At 39.5% G+C, this 24,145-nt stretch overlaps 1 protein-coding gene across 5 annotated transcripts in view; it reads left to right on the top strand.

Moving 5' to 3' along the window:
* Nucleotides 1-15,949: 15,949 nt before the first annotated feature.
* The window catches only part of LOC143849570 (protein ENHANCED DOWNY MILDEW 2-like), a 42,035-nt gene continuing 33,839 nt past the window's right edge, over nucleotides 15,950-24,145 (top strand). For 3 of the 5 annotated variants that reach the window (XM_077358631.1, XM_077358634.1, XM_077358635.1), the window contains exons 1-3: nucleotides 15,950-16,079; nucleotides 19,573-20,041; nucleotides 20,174-20,270. In XM_077358631.1, coding sequence (XP_077214746.1) covers nucleotides 19,638-20,041; nucleotides 20,174-20,270 — 501 coding nt within the window. In that variant the 5' untranslated portion in view covers nucleotides 15,950-16,079; nucleotides 19,573-19,637. Of the gene's footprint in view, nucleotides 16,080-16,127; nucleotides 16,237-16,530; nucleotides 19,467-19,572; nucleotides 20,042-20,173; nucleotides 20,271-24,145 lie in introns of those variants that run through there. The other 2 variants (XM_077358632.1, XM_077358633.1) reach the window with 2 other exon arrangements.

The raw sequence follows: 24,145 nt of genomic DNA on the forward strand, positions 1-24,145 counted from the left end.
AAGACATCATCGTCCTACTGTTATTAGGATACATCACATTTGATCAGAAGGTGTTGAAACAGGTGAACAATCAAAATGACTAAACATTTTGAGAACTTTCTCTATATAATGTAGTTGGGTTAGAATCAAACAATTATTATTTCTTATGATTCTAATACCCAAGAACACATTTGCTTCACACATGTCTTTCATATCAAAGTGTAGACACCCCATTTTGTCAGGACCGGACTAATGATAGGTAGTCGCGATGATGTTTCGTATGATGAGTCATGAAGCTTCTCTGGTCTTTCTCTCTCGATATCGCTCTCAGTGTTTTTCTTGGGTTTTCAAGGATACAAAGTCACCCAAAACACCAAGACACCCAATAACCAAGCTTACATCGAGAACCATCCAAGTTCACCAAAAAATTTCGACCAAGCCCTGAATTGGTCAAATAAACGTCCCAAGGATCAAGCCCAATAGCTTGGCACCCGCATTTTATGGCAACGCAAGATCATAAAGATCCAATTAACCAAACTCAGAAAAACTCCTCCGAAAGTCAATTTCTTGGAGCCGAAACCACTTTTGGCTACCTGAAACCACTTTTTGGGAATCGAAAACCACTAAATGACAAAAGAAAATATTTTTAGGTATTTTTGGGAAAATATCTTACTAATTGACATCATGCATGACATCATTCATGACATCATGCCAAAATATCTGGCTGGATGACATCATGCCATTTCCAACCCTATAAGAGGAGGTCCCCTCCTCACTTCATTTTGATGCCTTCTTCACTTCATTTCCACTCTTGCTCTGGTCTTTCCACCCCCTTTTTTATATCAACACCCCTTTAGCATTTTCAAGCCCCCTCTTTGATATCAACACCCCTTTAGCATTTAAACACCCCCTCTTTTGATATTCACACCTCTCCCCTTTTGCTTTTAAAAAACCCTAGAGAGAGAAAGAAAGAGAACGACAGAGAAAGTTAAAGAAGCTTGGAAAGATTTTCAGAAACTAATACTACAAAGTTTTTGTCAAAATCTCTTCTGATATATCATCGGACGTCGGCACCCTGCCGAAATCTCCTCTGATATACCAGCGGACGTTGGCACTCTGTAGAGTGACCCCCAATCACAAATCGGGAAGCACTAGGTTAGATTTACAGCTTTCTGTCTTTCAAATACAAAACTGGTAGCGAGTAGTTACAGGGTTTGGGGATCCTTTTAGCCCCAAACCCTATAGCATAAATCCCCACCTTTTCTACAAAAAATGGTTCTTTTCTCTCTATTGGTCCCGCCACTATATTGGGCCCCACCATAGGTCGTGAAAGCTAGAGAAGTGAGCCCTGTGCTCCTACGGCAATGGAAAAATAGAGATAACATAACTTCTTTCTTTTAGCATAGATCCCCTTAAGCTGGAGTGTATATACTATAAAACTCGGGCTTGGTACAAAGAAAATTACAATAAACAACTAAAATACACATACAACAAAAACATAATAATTGCAAACACAACTCTAGCTTGATACAACACTCCCCCTCAAGCTGGTGTGGTGACATAAAGTAAAACATGACAAAAATGGCAACGCTCACTGTGAATAGAACGACATGATCAACGGCCACCAAAGATAACAGCTCCCCTCTGAATTAGTACTACGACGAGGACGATCACCACAGGGCCTCCCTCTGAATAAGGCAACGACGACCAGCGAGATCAACGAGCAAACAGAAGCACCTCGGGAGGGAAAACAACAACGATCCTTGAACAAAATTAGCACGCCCAAGGCGCGTACAACGAACAACATCGAAGTAGCACGAGTGGAGACATCAGCGAGCAGCGTAACACCAATAGAAGAACTGTAATACCCGGTCCCACCAAGGAATAAAAAGTATAATAGTTATATATAAAAAATTAGACCTCATAGGTTGGTAATCATCGGCCATTACTCATTTTCCCCCCAGTTAAACGGGGCATGAGGACATCTGGCATTATGGGGCTTACGTGATTCGAACCCGATGCTGAGTGTGGATTGAACGGCTTCCTACCACTAAGCCACCGCCCCAGATGTCAATAAAAAAAATGACTATATATACTTACATATATTGGATATTCACAATAGACACTATTCAAAAGTACTATTCATTGACACTATTTAAATCACTATTCATATTTACTATTCACAGTAGGACCCACCGAATACTATTCACCAGAGGGCCCCACACACTAGCGGCCCCACGACCAACAGATCCCACCACAAGCGGGTCCCACTACCAGCGGGTCCCATCGCCAGCGGGATCCACCGCGATCCACCGCTCAACTACTCTCAACTACTTTAATAAAACACCGATAAAGTCGTTAGATCGTAATAAATCACCGACGAAAACTGTTCGGTTTTAATATTACAATAATAATCGACGGAATTCGTTCGAATAAAAAAATAATAAAATTTATAATAAAATAATATTAGTCATTTACACTAGCCCAAAGCCTTCACTATTCAAAAATTTATACCTATACTATTCATTTATTTATGAATAAAATATATTATAGGTATCTATCAGAATTTAATAATAATATATGTCCGAATTTAATAATGATATATTGTTCACTTAAACTTTGTCTATCAATAGTCGGCGAGAGAAGAAGAAAAATACAGAATAAGAGAAAGTAAGATATTGGGAAAAAATGAGAGAGAGATAGAGAGAGGGGTGAAGGACACAGGAGGGTAGGGAGAATCACTTGTCCCATTTGGTAAGATTATAATTTTATTCTTTTCCTAATAAAATAAAGCAAAAATTAGAATTTTACTGTGCATGACTTTATTTAGGACAGACATAATACGAGCATTATTAGGTCACAAAATTGACGGAAATAATGGCCGTATGTATACTATATCTTTAAAATTTTGAACAAATATAATGTTAACTAAATGAGTAATTTCTTAGCCTTAAACCGGACAGAAAGGTCACTGTCTGTGGGATACTATGGACACTATTTTGACACAAATGACACAATCTTAGAATATAAGTTGGACAGAAAGGACACGGTCTTGGAACACAAAGGACATTATCTGGACTGAAATGAACATTATTTGATGAACACGAATTGAACATATTATGAAATTAAAAGGAACCTAAAAATAAATAAATAAATAAAGTATTTGTAAACAAAAAAATTAGAATATGTGTGTGACTCTTTATTTTCAGGGTGATTGCAGTTCAAGTCATTTCAGATCCACACTCTTCAAGTTTGATAAGGCAGGTGACAGCTGACCTAATCTTTGTATGGTTTTCAATAAGAGAAGTAGATGCAATAATATCGTTTATTGAATGATAATAGGATATATGCTTAGATCTGATAATGTGTTGTACAATTACATGAACATTGTTAATGGGTGGGGGATGAGAGGCCAACGAGTTATCCCCGGATATTAGACGTCAAGGGTGATAAGCGCTAACTCTTGTCGATGTGGAGTCCTCTGGAGACTATAAGTCCCGAGGCAATAGGATCTGACGTAACAAGTCCTCACGGAATTGACTGTGCAGACAAAGGTAACAGTCTATGTGAAGCTAGAGTACCTCGCGTAGCCATTCCATATTTCATGCATATTGCACTATCTAGTTATTCTCTTTATTACTCATATTTTTACTATTCCAAATAACCTCTTAAGTTTTAATCTTGCTTATTTCAGATTGTAATTCTATTTAGTAGACTATATTACTGCTTACTCTTTTATTGACCTCCATACTTAGTTGGTTCACTGAATGACCCTGCTAGATCGTTGAATCTAATGTTGCTTAAACATTTTAGGATTCCCAACAATAGATGACTTGGAAGAGTGAATATTCGAATGGGGAGTTCCTTGGTGTGGCCAGTTAGCCTTAGCAAAAGGCCTCCTTAGTTTACTGTATTTCTTAAATATGTTCTATTAATTAATGTAATAAAATTTTATTAGAATAAGATCGCTCAGTTTCAGTTATATTTTGTCTTTGATCTTGTGACAACAATTCAGACTTTTGGCTGTAAAAAAAATTATTATAGTCCAAAAATCAGGGTTGTTACAAGAACTCCCACCACTAGAAAGGTGAGAGGAACCAACCAACAAATAGAGGACACCATGTCCCCTGGATAAACAACCAACCAACGATGGAGGACACCATGCCACCTGGAAGGTACACCAACCAACGACGGCAGACAGTAGGTCGCCTGGGGCAAATAACCAACCAACGACGGGGGACACCCCATCGCCTAGGGCAGATAACCAACCAACAATGGGGGATACCACATCGCTTGGAGAGAACACCAGCCAATGACGGCGGACAGCACAACGCCTGCTCCTAACTTCCTATACTTGAGAAGTCGACACTCACTCTTGTAGTGGTCAAGTTTGCCACAATTGAAACAAGAACCCTTCATTTCCTTGTTCTTATTAAACTTCTTTTTGGGATGCTTGTTCCTCTTCTGATTGCCTTTCCAAATTCGGTTCGACTTTAGACATTTTTCTTAGAGTAGAATTTCCTGCTCTTCTTTATGGTATCTTATTCTTGACTATTCCTCAATCCTGAGGCACTAAGCCAATTCTTTGAGAGACATTTCTTCTTTCTTTTGTTTGAGACTTTTTCTAAAGCCTTTCCAAGTTGGTTGAAGTTTATTAATAATTAAAGGAACTATGAAGGAATATAAAGAAGAATGTTTTGCAAATGAATTTGACTTCTTATATGATTAATTTCATGCTACTGATCAATAGCATACTTATCATCTACATGAAATAATTTTAAAATGGACTCGCATTGAATTTTTTTGCTAATGGTATCTTCCGACATGTATTTGATTTCAAGTGCATTCCAAATCTCGCTTGACAATCCCATGCCTTGATATATGTTGAATAAAGTATCCGACATAGCATTGAGGATGTGTCATTTGCAAATATAGTCGTCTTGTTCCCATTTCATCCTTGCAAGAGCCTCCGCTATAGTTCCATTTTCATTTTCCTCCAGCTTTGGAGTTGTGAAAACGTGAACTACTTTGAGTGACGTAAGAATCAAGTGCACCTTCTTTTGCCACCGTTGTGGACCCCGATCCCGAGGACGGCGGGCGAGGGACGCGAGATCCCACGTCCAGTCCTCTAAGATCTCCACAATGTGAAGGAGAGCTCTACCAAGGAACTCTCGAAATGGTGCCACTCAAAGCATGAGTGGCAATATAAATGAGATACCTCTCGATTCAAGGAATAGCCCGGAACCAAGGTGTACCTTTAACAAAGAAGAGTCGTCATCCAAGGAAGTAGGCCTTGGATCCCATGAAATACTCTGTTGCAACGGATAACCAGAGATACAAAAGTCCGCGCCTGATGACGAATGGGGAAGGTATTAAGCGCCCCCAATTCGCCCAAGTGTAAACACCTGGTCTCTTATGCCATTCTTAATTAATTTTGAAGAGTTTTGGGCTAAAATCATGTGAAATGGGAACGAGTATCCCCGAGAAAACGTATATCTAACATGCATGACCCGGGGATGGGCAAAAGAAAATAAACATCCAAATCCTAACTCACCGCATCTAATCCTAACCCATCACATCTAGGAAAGCAATAACATCCGCATGCACAGCTACAGCTAAGCAAGTAATAGCAGATATGATAAGCAGAAAAGCAGTAAATATCTAGCTAAGCATGTGAAACTAAACGCACAAGGAATAAGCAAGCTGAAAGTAAACACACAAGGAACCAAATACAAACACACGATAAGCTAAAAGATGCGAGGAAAAAAAGGAATCAGAAAATGACGGTATGCGCAAACCCAAAATGCCAGGGAAAAGAAAATGGGACATACGATAGACTCAGGGAGCGATTCTAAAGGAATCGAGCTCAGTGATCCTGATCCGCTAAAGCTCGGACAAGTCTCGCGATCGTCATAACTTATCGTTGGGCTCAGCGACGACAATCCCTGTAAAGGGGCCACGCTACGTCATCGCCCATCCCAAAACCTGATAAAACGTCGGAAAACCGATAAAACCGGAAAACCACGATCGAAATCGGAAATGAAATGAAAGGAAGGCTCCGAGTGACCTGGCAATCACCATCCTTGCCCATTTTGGTTTTTTGTATTTTTGAGAAAAGCTTGAAAGATATTTTCAGATGCTGAAATGATTTTTTTGAAGGGTTTAAAGGATTTTATTGAAAAGTTTGACTGAACTTGGGATGACGGTCCCAAGCTGCCTACGTACCCTGTGAAAAGGGATCAAGCCAACGTAGTTCGAAACAGCTTTTCGAAAAACGCTTTTGTTGTTTTCTGATATTTTTTTGTTGTTTTTTATTTTTGTTATTTGATTTTTATGAGTTTTTATCCCTTTTGATTGAAATGGGGTTTTGGCTCAGGAGGTTGCCGTCCGTCATCGCCTAAACCCGACGATGTTCCCGAAATCGATGAAGATCTCGAAAACCGAATGAAATCCCGAAACGCAGGAACCCGAAGGAGAATACGGAATGGAAGGAGCCCCAAAATGAAAGAAAATCCCAAACTCTAAGGAAAGTCGAAAGCGAGGCAAAGGAAGAGTATTACCTATTTGGAGGGAAATTGCCAATGCAGAGGATTCCTTGGAACTTTAGTGTCGGCACCGGAAATGGGTTGAGTCAACTAAGGGGAGAGTCCAATCGGTTAAAGAGGTTGAGCATACTCGACTAGAGAGTTGGGTCAACTCGACTAGGGAGGTTGGCTAGGGTTAACTCAGTTGGAATTGGGTTGGGAGCCCACTTGGTTGGATTGGATTGGGTTAATGGTTAGGGTCAAGTGAGTCGAGTCTAAGTTAGGAGTAAACCCGAGACTAGCCATGGTCTAACCAGGGGGAAGCAGGGTGCGGACCAGGGTGCACCAGGGTGCGAACCAGAGTACAACCAGGGGCTAGCCAGGGTGCGAACCAAGGGGTACAAATCGGGTTGGGTTTGATTAGGTTGGGTGGAATCTATAGAAGATGGTGGTGGGTTTTGAAATGGAGAAGAGAGGGCTTAATAAGAAAATGGGTCAAAGCAAGGTGGAAATGGCGGCAACAGAGGAGCTAGGTGGTGGAGATGGATTTGGGTCTTGGATTTTAGAGGTCAAGATGACCGGAATAAGTGGTGGTTTGTAACGCCCCGGATTTTCTTGAAAATACCAACTCGGTGCGTAGAATAATATGACATCATCTTTCTCAAAAACTTTCATTATTCCCAAGATCTCAAATACATTTAGAGGATTTACAGAAATTAGGTCTAACTTATTACATCGTAATTCAAGACATAGTTGATACACATTTAAAACATAAATATCCGTTAGAACAGTTCTGCATTCAACTCTAGCATTCCCCATCTTCCATCTATACTTCACCTGGGGTTTGGAACCATAAAACAAGGGAAAGAAGGGGGTGAGCTCAAATAGCCCAGTAGGGTATAAACAACAAGGTAAATCTCACATGGAAAGAACGAATAAGCACAACATGCATTCCAAACGTATAGAGAAACTTATAGAACTTGATATTAAGAACTATGTATAGAATTAGATATATAGACTTCATGATGCTTTCATTCATAGCCATATCTCGGCCCATAATCCTCTAGATTTACACTCTCTAGAGTCGTCTTTACCCACGTGCACATGGAGGACTATAACGCGTCCATCCGTCATCATATCATAACTCAGTCCATATTCAGAATTAGGGTATCACAAGATAAACCCTAAACATAAACATATCTCATTGAAACAAGTTTCGGGGAAGAAAAACCCTTATATCAGCAAAAGAGAATCAATAGATAGGCAACCCTTACATCAAAGAATCAATGGATAAGAAACCCTTGAAACCCTTACCTCAAAGAATCAATGGATAAGAAACCCTTGAAACCCTTACCTCAAAGAATCAATGCATAAGAAACCCTTGAAACCCTTACATCAACAAAAGAAATTCAAAGATAGGGGACCCTTACTTATAATTTTCCGGTCACAGGTTTGTTTGAGCTTACACCTTGGAGTGGATAACCTGTAAATATATTTTATATCAAAGTCATGTTTTAAGATTATGGGCCCAGTATGCACTATTCATATGGACCCCACATGTTACTATTCATGTGGACCCCACATGTTACTATGCTCAGCAGGTTACCATTCTTTGAGTTAGTTTATTTCTTGGCTACTATGCTTAGCAGTTCGCCTATGCTTAGCAGTTTGCCTTTCTGTGCTGAAAGTTTACTTACGGTTACTATGCTTGCATTTCACCGTTCAAATAAGATGGTAAAACTTGCATAATCTATAGCGAGTTATCACCTCTTATGCATGTTTTATCCTGATTTACATAGATGGATATTTACATAGGTGGTAGAACCAACCATTTACTTTACGGTTACTATGCTAGCATTTCACCGTTCAAATAAGAGGGTAAAACTTGCATAATCTATAGCGAGTTATCGCCTCTTATGCATGTTTTATCCTGATTTACATAGATGGATATTTACATAGGTGGTAGAACCAACCATTTACTTTATGGTTACTATGCTCGAATTTCACCGTTCAAATAAGATGATAAAACTTGCATATAAATAAATACTTTAACTATTGAAAGTTTTACCTTGATGAAGTGGATTTCCTTTTCCCTTCTCCTTTCTCGGATTTCCTTTTTCCTTCTCCTCTCTCAGATTTCCTTTTCCTTCTCCTCTCTCAGATTTCCTTTTCCTTCTCCTCTTACTCTTTCTGCGAGCCTCTATTTATAGGCTTAACTTGAATTATTATATTATTATTTTATTTGCTTAAATAGTAACTTGAATTATTATATTATTATTTTATTTGCTTGAATAGTAACTTGAATTATTATATCATTTATTATTATTTTCGTCGTCTTTCGTCTGCGCAACTGCTCAATATTTAATTAGTATTTTCATCTGCTGGCGTTGGGTCCCGCTATTTGTGGGTCCTGCTTGTGTGGGACCTACTTGTTGTGGGACCTACTTGTTGGTAGGACCCGCTTGTGTGGGGCCCGCTGATGTGGGACCCGCTTGTATGAGCCCGCTGATGTGGGACCCGCTTGTGTGGGGCCCGCTTTTGGTGGGACCCGTGTGGGGTCCGCTGATGTGGGACCCACTTTTGGTGGGACCCGCTTGTGAATAGTACTCAGTGGGTCCTACTGTGAATAGTAGTTTTAAATAGTGCATCTCAATAGTGAACTTGCATAGTATTTCTGCATAGTAATCTTGCATAGTGATTGTTGTGAATAGTAATTACGAATAGTGACTATTGGAAATTTTTATTCACAGTAGGACCCACCGAGTACTATTCACAAGCGGGTCCCACCAAAAGTGGGTCCCACATCAGCGGACCCCACACGGGTCCCACCAAAAGCGGGCCCCACACAAGCGGGTCCCACATCAGTGGGCCCCATACAAGCTGGTCCCACATCAGCGGGCCCCACACAAGCGGGTCCTACCAACAAGTAGGTCCCACACAAGCAGGACCCACAAATAGCGGGACCCAACGCCAGCAGGATGAAAATACTAATTAAATATTGAGCAGTTGCGCCGACGAAAGACGACGAAAATAATAATAAATAATATAATAATTCAAGTTACTATTCAAGCAAATAAAATAATAATATAATAATTCAAGTTACTATTTAAGCAAATAAAATAATAATATAATAATTCAAGTTAAGCCTATAAATAGAGGCTCGCAGAAAGAGTAAGAGGAGAAGGAAAAGGAAATCTGAGAGAGGAGAAGGAAAAGGAAATCTGAGAGAGGAGAAGGAAAAAGGAAATCCGAGAAAGGAGAAGGGAAAAGGAAATCCACTTCATCAAGGTAAAACTTTCAATAGTTAAAGTATTTATTTATATTCAAGTTTTATCATCTTATTTGAACGGTGAAATGCAAGCATAGTAACCGTAAAGTAAATGGTTGGTTCTACCACCTATGTAAATATCCATCTATGTAAATCAGGATAAAACATGCATAAGAGGCGATAACTCGCTATAGATTATGCAAGTTTTACCCTCTAATTTGAACGGTGAAATGCTAGCATAGTAACCGTAAAGTAAATGGTTGGTTCTACCACCTATGTAAATATCCATCTATGTAAATCAGGATAAAACATGCATAAGAGGCGATAACTCGCTATAGATTATGCAAGTTTTACCATCTTATTTGAACGGTGAAATGGAAGCATAGTAAGCGTAAGTAAACTTTCAGCACAGAAAGGCAAACTGCTAAGCATAGGCGAACTGCTAAGCATAGTAGCCAAGAAATAAACTAACTCAAAGAATGGTAACCTGCTGAGCATAGTAACATGTGGGGTCCACATGAATAGTAACATGTGGGGTCCATATGAATAGTGCATGCTGGGCCCATAATCTTAAAACATGACTTTGATATAAAATATATTTACAGGTTATCCACTCCAAGGTGTAAGCTCAAACAAACCTGTGACCGGAAAACTATAAGTAAGGGTACCCTATCTTTGAATTTCTTTTGTTGACGTAAGGGTTTCAAGGGTTTCTTATCCATTGATTCTTTGATGTAAGGGTTTCAAGGAGTTGGGTCCCGCTATTTGTGGGTCCTGCTTGTGTGGGACCTACTTGTTGTGGGACCTACTTGTTGGTAGGACCCGCTTGTGTGGGGCCCGCTGATGTGGGACCCGCTTGTATGGGGCCCGCTGATGTGGGACCCGCTTGTGTGGGGCCCGCTTTTGGTGGGACCCGTGTGGGGTCCCCTGATGTGGGACCCACTTTTGGTAGGACCCGCTTGTGAATAGTACTCGGTGGGTCCTACTGTGAATAGTAGTTTTAAATAGTGCATCTCAATAGTGAACTTGCATAGTATTTCTGCATAGTAATCTTGCATAGTGACTGTTGTGAATAGTAATTACGAATAGTGACTATTGGAAATTTTTAATATATGTAAATATCTAAGCCTTTTTAGTTAACATCTGGGGCGGTGGCTTAGTGGTAGGAAGCCGTTCAATCCTAGCTCAGGGTTGGGTTCGAATCACGTATGCCCCATTATGCCAGATGTCATCATGCCCGATTAACTCGGGAAAAATGAGTAATGGCCGATGATTACCCACTTATGAGGCCATTTTTATTTATTTGTATATATATATATATATATATATATATTTTACCGGTTCTTACATGGTTGGTCGGATTTAGATGGGATCGGAGAAGAATGGGTTGAGGTCGGAAAATGGGAGGTAGCGGTGGTGGAGGGGAAGATCGGCCGGCCGGAGGTGGTGCGGTGGAGCTCGAGCTCCCTCCCTCTCTCTCTCTCTGTTTCTCTGTCTCTCTCTCTTTCTCTCTCTCTCTCTGTTTCTTTTTTTTTTTTTTTAAAGGAGAAGGGGTTTAAGGATTATGGGTTTGGGTTTTCGAAATGTGATTGGGGTGGAAATGGGTTGCAATTTTGGAGGTGGGGATTGGAGGAGATGAGGGTGGGAAAGGATTTTCGAATGGGTGGTGGTGGTGGTGGTTCGGTGGAGGCGAGTGGGGTGTGGGTTTCGGATCTGCAGAGGTGATAGAACAGGGAAGGTATATTTGGGTTTCGGTTTTTTTGAGTTATAGGCAAAGGGGTTTCGGTTTTGGGGTTGAGGGTGGTGGAGGTGAAGAATGGGAGGGGATTTTCGAAGGGTGGTGCTAGGGTGAAAATGGGTTTTGGGTTTCGGATTGGAGGTTGAGGGTGGTGGCTAGTGGTGGCTTGGGTGGCTGGTGGTGGCTTGGGTGGATTTCCGGCAGACTAACCGGAGAAAATGAAGGGGGTGTGGGTGGTGGTGATGGCTGAAGATGTAGGTTGTGGCTCGGCCGGATTCCGGTGGCTTGCCGGAGAAGGTGGGTTTGGTGAATGTGGGGATGGTGGTTGATCGGTGATGAAGGTGGTGGCTGTAATGGTGGGTGACCGGAGGTTGGAGGGTGGTGGAGGTGTGGTGATGACCGGAGGTGGTGGTGGTTAAGGCTAGCAGTTGCAGAGGGTTTGGGTTTGGGGAGATGGTGGAGGTACGGTAGTGGGGAGGATGCCGGAGAAGGTGGTTGGAGATGGTGGCTAGGGTGGAGGTCGATGGTGGAGCTTGATGGTTGGAGATGATGAAGAGGCCGAGATGGTGGCGGCTTGGCCGGAGGTTGGAGTGTGGTGGAGGGAGGTGGGAGTTGGCTGTGAAGTGGAGGTGGGTGGTGGGTTTGGTGGTGATGGCCGCCGGGAAGTCGTCTTGCCGGAGGTGGTGGCCGGAATCCGGTTGGGTGGCCGGCGGCCGATGGAGTTGGTGGCTCGGTGGAGTGGGTTGGAGGTAGAAGAAGGTGGGTTGCGGTGGCTGAGGGAAAAGGGTTTGGTGGAGGGTGGTGATTGATGGTGGTGGTGGAGCTTGTTTGGCCTTTTTCCCTCCTCTGTTTCTCTCCTCTGGTTCTCCCCTGCGAGAGAGATCAGAACTCTGCTCTTGAGCAGGGGAGACTCATCATGAGGAGAATAATCATCATTTTTTGTCCCCCTCTTGTCCCCCCTAAACTTCTTAATATTTGCCAAAAATCATCATTCCACATCGGATACCAAAATAAAACCAAAAGATATTCATTGCTTGCAAATTTTAAAAAACGAAAGAAAATGATGATGTCCTCCTCTTTGACCACAGAATAATTCGGTGGGACACTTCACTTGCATAGGAGTGGGCCCCACTAACTACTTAATTAGAAAAACACAATTATATTTAATGGGCACACCCTCACCTGGTAATTGCACACCCATAAACAAGGGGTTGATATTGACACACTCGTTTTGCTCCTTTCTCATTCTCTCATGACGCAAGAAAAAATGGAAGTTGATATCCACACACCCACATTTGACAAAGGCACAAACTCTGCTTGTCCCTTCTTCAAATTTTTGCCCGAATTAATTATAATTTTGCAAAGGCGCTCTTGGGAATGGGAACAACTTCCCGGGAATTTCGCACCCAAGAATGGGCACAATAGGTAAGTAATCATTCGGGTTTTCTTCGCATTTGGTTCTTGGACTTTTTGGGAATCGGTTTCAGACACTTCGGGAACTTGAGAGTGACTTTGATTCTCAAGGATTTCGAATTTGGCTCCGAGACTCAGATTTCGGGATTTATTCAATTTTTGGGAAATTTGGGTCAGGTCAAAATGGGGTGTCTACAACCGTTTGAACTTTCCTATGTCAAAACGTTCAAATTTAACAAAGTGGGGTCATTTGATGGATTAATGCAATGACATTGAAGCAACAGCATAAATTTTATCTTTAAGAATGTTGAAGAAGATTGGGTACTGATGATGGTGGGAAATCTGAAATTGTTTTGCTTCAAGGCAAGATACCGCTTTCCTTTAAGGCAAAATTCATCCCCACCAGTAGGGGATCCATGAACAGCTTCTAAGATACAATGAAGCCTGGCATGAATTTTGGACTAATATTTGATGACGTTGTGCACAAGCGGAATTGAAATCGAAATGCCCTTAAAGAGTACCAAGCCTTTAAGAAATGTCTAGTTACTGTTTTGACATATTAACACTAACTAGAAGAATAGGAAAAATGACATAGAATGTAAAAAGATGAGTTGGGGGGACTTTTTAATAGAGTAGAAGCAATATGGAAATCTTAGAATAACACCACAGTTTTGCTCTTTTTATAGAGCCTTCTGTGTCTTTTTAGTATGGAAAACAGCTCTACAAGGCCTCTTTCAAGATCAGTTTGAATTCTGATCGTTAGATCACGCCCATCAGCGATTCAACAGTCCAGATCAACCATGGAGTGACTGTTGATTTGTGTAAAACCCCGTCCTCCCCTATAGCCGCTAGATTGTGACTGATCATCAACCCATGGCTCATATCGCACCTGATCAACTTCTGAAAGTTGGGACGTCAATGGACACAATCCAACGGTCTAGATTCCACCCGATTTGACACTAACCATTGGACATGATCAAATACACTGGATCAATTCCGATCCAACACTAGCCTTTTGAACTCATCCGAGAGATCCTACGAGGCATATTGAAAAATTTAAGTGCTCAAATCACTCCTCGTGAAGTGTGCCAAAAAGTGCCAGTAGCGCCCTATAGCCCATGCCGTGCGCCCGTATTGTGTGTTGCTCCATCCAGTGGGTCCACCATTTCCAAAACCATCACTGCTAGAAAGCATATAGGGGAAGTGGGTAGAGCTTTATATACCCATCTCCACTTTTCTAACCATTGGACACGATCAAATACACTGGATCAATTCCGATCCAACACTAGCCTTTGGAACTCATCCGAGAGATCCTACGGGGCATATTGAAAAATTTAAGTGCTCAAATCACTCCTCGTGAAGTGTGCCAAAAAGTGCCAGTAGCGCCCTATAGCCCATGCCGTGCGCGCGTATTGTGTGTTGCTCCATCCAGTGGGTCCACCATTTCCAAAACCATCACTGCTAGAAAGCATATAGGGGAAGTGGGTAGAGCTTTATATACCCATCTCCACTTTTCTAAACTTCTTATGTGGGATTATTCTCCGCCGCCCCCGCCCTCTCCCACACCCCCCCCCCCCCCCCCCCCCCCCCACCACACACACACACACACACACACTTTCACACTCTTTTGTAGAGAGCAATTTTTTCCAAAAGAAAAGTTTTTCTTTTCCAAAACACTTTTAGAAAACATTTTCCAAATACACTAAGGGGTCGTTTGGATACACGGATTTTATAATCCTAGATTTCCTCAACATCGTAGATGGGAGACGAGAAGGGAAGGAGCCTAGCTGTCGTTTTCTGATTTCTTGCCCTTCTTTTCGTCAGTAAGAGAGTATGAGATCATTCCACGTTTCCAGGATTCATAAATCTCAAGAAGGGGGAGAGATTTCTAAAAGCTGGATTTCTTACTTAAAAAATCCAAGATTCTAAACAGAAGCAAAACGGGTGCTCCTCCTTCTCTTGTCTCTCATATAAGGGATTTTGAGGACATCCAAGATTCTAAAATATGTGTATCCAAACGGCCCCTAAATTTTGACAAAAAACCAAGATTTTGAAAATCCAAAATTTCTAACACTAGCGAGGATAGTTCATGTTTCTTTCCTAAGGCTTTGTTCACTTGCGTTCCTTGGAAAGCAAATCCCTGGAAAAAACCTATTTTTTCCTTGACAAGACCTTGACAAGACAGAATTCTGGTGTTCACTTGCTTTTCAGGGAAAATATAATTACACATGTGGAATTTCTACCTTAAGTCAAAAACAGACATGGAAAAGCCCATTTCCCTCCTTTTAGGGATTTCATTTCCGACAAAAAACACACGAATTTTGTTTCCCTAGAAAACTAGTGCAAAAAGAAGGGCAAACAGTTTCCCTAGAAACCTTTTCCTGCGCAAGTGAACAGTCCAGAAACAGTCCAAGGAAACATTTTCCTGCACAGATTTTCTGAATTTCTTTTTCTAATGCCACGTTAGATTCCCGGAAAATATTTTCTTTTCTTTTCTTGGGAAAACAAGTGAACAGAGCCTGAGGGTCTATTTCGATGTACCAAATAAGGAAGAAGCAATAGGAAGTGAATATAGATTCCCTACTTTGCTTTCCTTTTCCTCCTAAGTTGAAAAGTGAAAAGAAGGCTTGAATTTGGAAAAGTAACAGTCTGACGGAGACAGGCATGTGAATAGTTGAATTGACAACCAAATATTGCTAGGAATACGAGAAGAAAAATATGTCCCTCTACTTTTTTTCCAATTACTATAAATAGGCGATCAATAGTGAGATCTCGTAGATGAACGGATTGGATCATCCAGCAGGTGGACCCCACCACTCCCTGTTTGACTCTCAGACATTCGCGTGGAAAAAATCAAACCGACATTTTTTTTCGCCGCCCAACTGATTGTCTCCCACTAACATACGCGCGGATGCGCAAAGGGCCCAGGTTAAAAACAAAAGAGCGAGATATTTTCACCCCATTACAGTACGTATTCGCCCTCCTTTTAATGCGATTTGACGTCAAAAAGCGTAATACGTTATAAAGGGGGCGAATGCGTACTACAGAGGGGGTTGAAAAATATCATCTCAATTTATAACACACTCGCTTCCTTACTCCCGTTCCGTTTCAGCCAAAAAGGCGTCTGCCTTTTTCTCTTTTCAAGGTTTTTTCAGTGGTATAATGCTCTTACTCTTACAAAACAAATAAATGAAATCTCTCTCATTTTCTGATCTATATGCCGAAAATCACTTCAATTTTCTGTTTTATGTTCATTCTATTTCCATTAATCCTTTTTTTGTTGTTTGATCCATCATGCATTCCTTCTCTCTAGGGTTTGTAATTTTTGTTTTGTTTTGTTTTTGTACAAATCTATGTTGTTTTGATCATTTTTCAGTTTTTGTACTAATCTATGTTTCTCATACTAAAGATGAGGTAGACATTTTCAGTTTTTCTAGAGTTCTAACTCTGTCACTCTCTCTCTCTCTCTAACACAATTTGTTCTTTATTTTGATATGAATATGTTTTCTTCGAAAGTATTAGAATCACGTTTTTTTAGTATGATTAGAATCATGATTTTTATTTAATTCTTTCCTATTTGACGAGAAGATTGTTGAATAATTAAGTTCTGCTGTTTTCAATGTTATTGATTTATCTTAGTAATTAACACGGTTTCAATATCATCTAATGAAATTGCTATAGATTTGATGATATGAATCTCTTTTGTGCTCATGTCCTGGGAGCAGTAATTTTTTTATTGTTGTCTTTCTTTCTGTCATGAAGTCTTAGAGTTGCTTCTCACTATTCCATGAATGAAGTTGTATAACTGCTATTATAAACCTAAATGTCTACACACATTGTAACGACCCAATTCCGTAACTGAGCTGCTACAAAGAAAGAACCTGTTAAAACCACAAGATTTTCGTTTTTGAAACCATTACTTGAATACTAAATAAACCATAATTCTTATTTTAATGACATAAATAGTCCCACTACAATAATATTTAAACTAAATATCCCAAAATAAATTAATCATATCCAACTCAAGAAAACTTAAAATAACCAAAAGAATCGACGAAAAGCATCGTCTCCTCTATTTATTTTCTCCCTGACTTTTCCTACGCCTCTAAACATCCTCCTTCGCAAATGCTCCTACGTTGAAGTCTTCTAATCCTGGGGAGAAATGTGGGTCAACAGCAGGTCGATAGAAAATGAGGCAAGTATAAAATTTCAATACCAAACAACAGTTTAAGATCAATATTTAGCAATTGAAAAATAGAATAAGTTGAACAATTACGATTTTTCTATGACAAATGAATTATATAAAATTCTACAAAAGAAAAAAGAGAAACTGATTTAGAGATGACAATATATAGATACAACTGGCATAAAAAGAAAAAAGACAATACGAGTGAGTATTAATCAGTTCAACTCTTAATCGTTACGAATTTCTTAAACCAAGGCACTCTGGCTCCCAACTAGCTTGTTGCCTTTGCCTATATTCCCTTTTTTTTCCAAATCTTTTCGTGTTTATTGAAACAACAAACAATTTGGCACTTATCAATCAACATTCACAAATTACGTTCCCAAACATATGATGTACAAAACTACGATTAATAAACATGAATACCACTTAGTACGAAAATACAACTATAATACCTCTCCATCCCTATTGCAAGAATTGAAAGTCTATACAAAACAAGTTTAGCTATCACCTGCCTTTTCCAACTGAAGATGTGAAGAAAATTAAAGGATCTCTACGCAGAAATGAGGGTTGACCAACTTATAAACAAGGTCATACACACAATTGCTAAGTTTCTCATAAACTTACAATTTTATTCGAGGTGAATTAGACCCGGTCATTAATTTAAACCTTAGGTGCATATACTAATAGGTAGATTGTAATGTTTTAAGGAAATTTTCATGCAAACTCTATTTGGGTCTCTACGAAAAATCATTTGATACGTAGTATGTACAAAACCATTTATATGGATTTTCACTGATGGAATAAAATAATATGTACGAACCCATTTATAAGGAATTTGAAAGGAAGCCACTCAATCCATCTTAATGAATACAACTGTTGGTAAACTCATTGGGACGTACACAAAAATCATTTATAAACTCAATATAGAATTTATTTGAAACTATTTGATCCATCCGTACATAGACTTGTTATGAAAAAAAAGGCAGACAAAAACTTTTTTTTTAATTTCTTATATGCAAGGGCTGACAAGAAGTTAGATAGGAAATTCCTTTCCCGTGCTTTTGTAAGTGAAACCAATAGGATGGAAAATAGGCACAAATTTAATTTTAGATACTTTGGCACATAAAGCTGATAGAGAAATTAGACCAGAAATTTATTTCAAATGTTTAGGTACAAAAACCCATCCTAAATACTTAAGTACATAGACTATGGAGTTAAGAAAATAGATGAGAGCCTATTTGAATACTCAAGTAAAAGGAGTTTGTAAAAGAATGAGATATGCTAGAAGTCCAGTTTAATTACTTTAGAATTCTTATCTACTCTAAGCGTAGACAACATTTAGATTACTGATGAGAATCACACTTTATATAATTGGCTATCAGATACAAAAAAATCATGTTTACAGATAAAAGAAAACCATCAACTTTTATATAGTTTAACATAAGATGGTTAGTAAAATCAACAATCAAAATTTTTATTTAAGAAAGGAGTTCCATGAAATTTTTATTAATGAAAATTCACTGTTAATATTTGTATTAACTTATGTGAATAAACACTAAGATTCTTAGTAATTAGGAATTCACTTTGATAATCTGAGTGTTTATTATTATAAAGAAAACCCATGTTTTTTATTGAATAACCCAACTGTAAATTCAATTAGAAACAACATTAGATCAGTATGAACATGAGTACGAACCCCCAATTCAAATTAAACCTCTAATAGAATGATCGGTGTACTTACTTGGATGACGAATTTCTTAATGGTTCACAAGCCAAACAACCAGCCACTACTTCTCTCTCTCTCTCTCTCTCGTCCAAAATTTTGGATGTGGGAGAGAGAGTCCCAACTATATATATTTTTTCTTTTGATTTGGTTTCCGAACCTTGCTAAATTAAAGCCCCTAAAATCCCTCTCTCATTCTAATCTTTACTGTTACTTAGCCTCTAAGCAATCTTACCCCTTTCTTTTATTGTTGTATATATGAACAATAGTACTTTACTTAATCCAATGGGGCCCACTAGTTGACACCCAAGGAGGAAAAGAGGGGAAAAATCGTGCGCACGCCTCCCTTTTTGGGAGTTGTGCACGATTAGAATTTCCCAATTTTTGTATAACTTCCTTAATTTTCTCCTATTATCCCTCCTCTAGTATAATTTGATTACTTAAATTATAATCTTCCTAATTTTTTAGAGATGTACTCCGATCTAAAATAACTTTACCTAATCTTTCGGGTTACTTTATTTCTTTTCTTCCCAAGATTCTTAAATGATAACACCTACTCAAGATGGGCCCACTTATTGGGCGAGAATAGGAGGAGAGAGAAATTGCCGTTCCCACTCACACACATCTTTCTGAAGGTTTAGAACTGCAGATGCTTTTTTAATTATTCACTTGCATTTGGTTTGATTTTGTTTGGATTATTGGATAATCCCTTTATTACTTTCCTTTTAATTTTCTTGCCAGGTAAAGGTAGGAAGGAGATAGGGTAGTTTTTTTTTTTCTTTCTTTCATTTGGGTTTGGATGAATAATGGCATCCTCAGATGATGAGGGAGAGATTTTGCCCCAATCCGTCATGAATTACCATTTTGTAGATGATAATCATGGGCCTATCACGTTTTCTGTTTTGCCTATTCAATGGGGTGAGGATGAGGGCCTGAATGCCATGGATCAAGTATTCTTGCATGGGACTGCTGACACTCGTCAGAAAATCTACAAACAAGTCATTGCTTGGAAGTTGGAACTATCAAATGAGCAGCCAGAGGTTTCAGTGCTTTGCAAGGGAAACAATTGGATAAAGCTTCAGAAGCCAAGGAAGAGTTACGAGGATATAATTAGGACAATCTCAATTACTGTTCATTTCCTTCACTTTGCGCGGAATAATCCAGAAGCATCGGCAAAAACCCTTTGGGATCATTTGCGGAAAGTTTTCTGGTTTGCTATTCATCCTCCTCCTCCTCCTCATAATCATTATTATGTATTATGTAATATCTCTTATTATTATTATTTATGTTCATTTTATAGGTTAGTGATAGAAAGTCTTATCAACTTTTGTCTAACTTTCAGCTCATATGAAATAAGCCCTTCTGAGAATGATCTGTTGGATCACTTGGCTTTTATTAGAGGAATGGTGAAGCGAGATGAAAATTTAGCAAAATGCAAGGTTTGTTTACCTTTATTTGTTTCAAAAAATTGATTGGAAATGTGGTACATATTCTTGTTGCCTTTTATGTGTCGTAATTCACTGCCTGCTGTAAAATAACTGGCTTTCTGGATTTATTTCCTCCTCCTCCTCCTCCTCTCTCTGTCTCTTTCTTTTAATAGTAGATATAGTATTTAAACAAGAGAACTGTAGACTCTCGAGCCTTTTCAAAGTCCCTTCCCGCACAAAGCCTACATTGACCACTAAATACATAAATTAAGATAAACCTTACAACTAGCATAGTTCTTAGCCTTAGAGTGGACTTTTTTGCTGGGTAGATCCACGATTAGCACACTTAATTGCTTAAATAATGATAAATAGTAGGCCCTCATCCAATAAGATTAGAACAACAAAAATTCAGTGTAAGAGCCTGATGGATTGTAGTTATTTACACATCAAATAATCTAGATTTTCTAGCATGTGCATTTTTATCACTGGATTTGTATGGATTGATTCTTAGTTCTCATTAAGAATATACAATACCACCCATGGATTTATTGATTAAATGAATCTACCTAGCAAATGACATCTTTAGGCCCCGCCTTCTCAACACCCCTAGTGTACACCCTGGCAAGTAGCATTTGATACGACATTGCCACTAGTCACTTCAAACCTCCTCATAGCAACAGTGCAATCCCCAAAACATTCAATGGACATGATTTGTTGTTGTTGGAGAATTGGTTGGGTTGAAATTAAAAAAAAATGGTAGGGAGTTGGGAAACCTTTTTTGACTTCAAGGATACTTTTAAAGGTTTGTTTGGTTCATATCTTATTTTTTTGCCTCTTATTATAAGTGGATGTTTGACAAGTCTTCCTAGGGACTTTATAGATGCTCCCTGGATATCTTATGGATGATTTGGAAGGAACAAAATAGTAGGGTGTTTGAGGGGAAGTCTACTCTAAGCTACTCAATACTCTGCACATTTCATGCTGTAGTTGTATCATACAGTGGGCAACGATGAGCAAGATGTTTGTTGGTGTGTCAAGGGATGACCTCAGAAGATACTGGCATGTGTACTGCCTTAGTGTCATTCAGGAGGACACTTTGTTCCTTCGGTGGTCCTCTCCCTTGTAAGTTCTTTTAAACAGAATTTTGATGGGCATTGGAATTCAATTCCATCTGGAATTGGCAGCACTATTAATTAGAGATCATCTAGTGCTATCAGATTGGTATATTAGAATCTTATTGGCTGTAAGGATCCGAATGAAGTAGAGGCTCTCATGCTTAGGTGGAGAATCAAGTTGGTCAGAGTTATAGATTGAGTCCTTAATCGTGGAAGGAGACTCACTGATGGGGGACTATTTAAGATGGCATGAAGAATCAACGTGTTAAGAAAATGGGTCCCATCATTAATGTAAAAAGAGTTTTATATAGTTTTTAGAGTGTTATTTAAGTCTTTTTAAGTCATAGGAGGGTAGTTCTGTCTTTTCTCATCAAAATGTCTCAACTTCGGGTCCCGTCATTAATGTAAAAAGAGTTTTATATAGTTTTTAGAGTGTTATTTAAGTCATAGGAGGGTAGTGCTGTCTTTTCTCATCAAAATGTCTCAACTTCTTTAAGTTATGAGTGTTTTAAATAGGTCACATCATAATTTCAAGTGGGTAGCCTTTAAGTCATTAGAGGGTATTTTAGTCCCGAAGTGTTAGATTTCTTTTAGGATTTTCAAACTTTCTATTTTACTTTCTTTTCTTTTATATATATATATATATATATATATACATATAGAGGAAAGTGTTGGTGAGCTTAAGCTCACCAAACTTTGGTGCGCTTAAACTCCCCAATCACATGGGTCCCACATTTTCTGTGGTGATCCAAACCATTCATTTGCAAGGCCTTATCATAGATAGGGTGTGTACGAAAAATCAGCTCCATAGGATCATCCTAACCCCTCCATTTGTGGAGGACAAAAATGGGCAAATTTGTGGACAAACAAGGTCTGTCCATTTTGACCTCCACAAATGGATGGGTTAGGATGATCCTATGGAGCTGATTTTTGGAACACACGCCATCTATGCAAGGGCCTTTCAAATGAATGCTTTGGATCATCCTAACAAAGTAGGCCCCCATGTGATTGGGCCCTTTAACTCACCATAAGTTTGGTGAGCTTAAGTTGTTATAACGCCTCCCATTCGTTTAAATGTTTGGGTCCCGCTGGGTCCCGCTTAAGCGCACCAATGGAGGTGTTATAGCAACTTAAGCGCACCAAAAAAATGGTGAGCTTAAGCGCACCAACAGTTCTCTCTCTCTCTTTCTATATATATATATATATATATAGCATGCATTTGCTACGCTCGAGCACAGAAACAGGGTGGGGCCACATTTTGGGTGGGATCCAAAGCATTCATTTGATGGGCCCTTTCATGGGTAGGGTGTCCACCAAAAATCATCTCCATTGGATCCCCTTAGGGTGTCCATTTGTGGGGCAAAAAATGGACAGATATGTGGACAAACAGTATCTGTCCATTTTTGGCCCCACAAATGGACACCCATTGGTGATCCAATGGAGCTGATTTTTGGTAGGCCCCCCATCCATGATGGGGCCTTCCAAATGAATGCTTAGGATCACCCCCCCAATGGTCCCACCCCCCTGTTTCTGCGCTCGAGCGCAGCAACCCTTTTCTCATATATATATGAGGAAAGTGAAGCTACACACTCGTGTAGCTAACTTAGCTACACCAACGGCTTAAAATACAGTGGGCCCACATTGTTTGCGTGATCCAAACAATTCATTTGATAGGCCCTCACATTGATAGGGTGTGCCCAAAAAATCAGCTCCATAGGATCATCCCAACCCTTCAAACTGTGTCGTATAGCTAACTTAGCTACACCGACGGCTTAAAATACAGTGGGCCCACATTGTTTGGGTGATCCAAACCATTCATTTGATAGGCCCTCATATTGATAGGGTGTGCCCAAAAAATCAGCTCCATAGGATCATCCCAACCCTTCAAACTGTGGAGGCAAAATTGGACAGATTTGTGAAGGTTTTTACACGTCCATTTTGCCTCCATAAATCGTAGGGTTGGGATGATCCTATGGAGCTGATATTTTGGGCACACCCTATCTATGTGAGGGCCCATCAAATGAATGGTTTGCATCACCCAAACAATGTGGGGCCCACTCTATTTTAAGCCGTCGGTGTAGCTAAGTTAGCTACACGAGTGTGTAGCTACACTTCTCTCTCTCTCTCTCTCTATGTATATATATGTATATATATAGTGTGTGTGTGTGTGTGGCCCCAATATACTTTTTTATGCTGTGATTGAATTAATGAAATTATGATTTTATTTTCTTGGTTTCTTGAAAGGGTGTAATGTCTTCTTTTTCTTTCTAAGAGAAAGTCTTAGATCATCTAGGTGCGAGGCCTAGATCATGGTGTGAAACATAACCCGAGGGTGCGATTCCTTAGGGAGATTTGGAATGATTCCAAGTCAGTTATCTTTCGTTCTTCTTGATTATTTTTTACAAATAATTTCAAATCTCTCTTTTTATTATTTTATGTGGTCCATGTCTCTCTGTTTCTCATTTTCTTCTTCCATTTTCCTCTTCTTCTTGGCAAGATGAGAAAGATAGAGGTGGGAGATCTGTGGTGTAACACTTTGAAAAAAAAAGAAGGAATATGTGGTGTAAACGTAGCACATTGTTTTTTTTTTTTTTTGGATCTTTAGCCAAAAAAGGGAAAAACTAGGTGTATTAGCCAATACACCTTATGTGTCAGCTGCACTTATCAGTTTTATCTCTGCTCGATATGTCTGCTAATACACATGTTTTGATCCTGCTAGTGTTTTGTGTTGTAAAAGACGAGGCCTTACTGAAGGAGTAGAAGTCTGTTTCT

This window comes from Tasmannia lanceolata, unplaced genomic scaffold (assembly GCF_043159265.1).
Source record: "Tasmannia lanceolata isolate RefF3 unplaced genomic scaffold, GAP_Taslan_0.1 ptg000018l, whole genome shotgun sequence".
Lineage (NCBI taxonomy): Eukaryota > Viridiplantae > Streptophyta > Magnoliopsida > Canellales > Winteraceae > Tasmannia > Tasmannia lanceolata.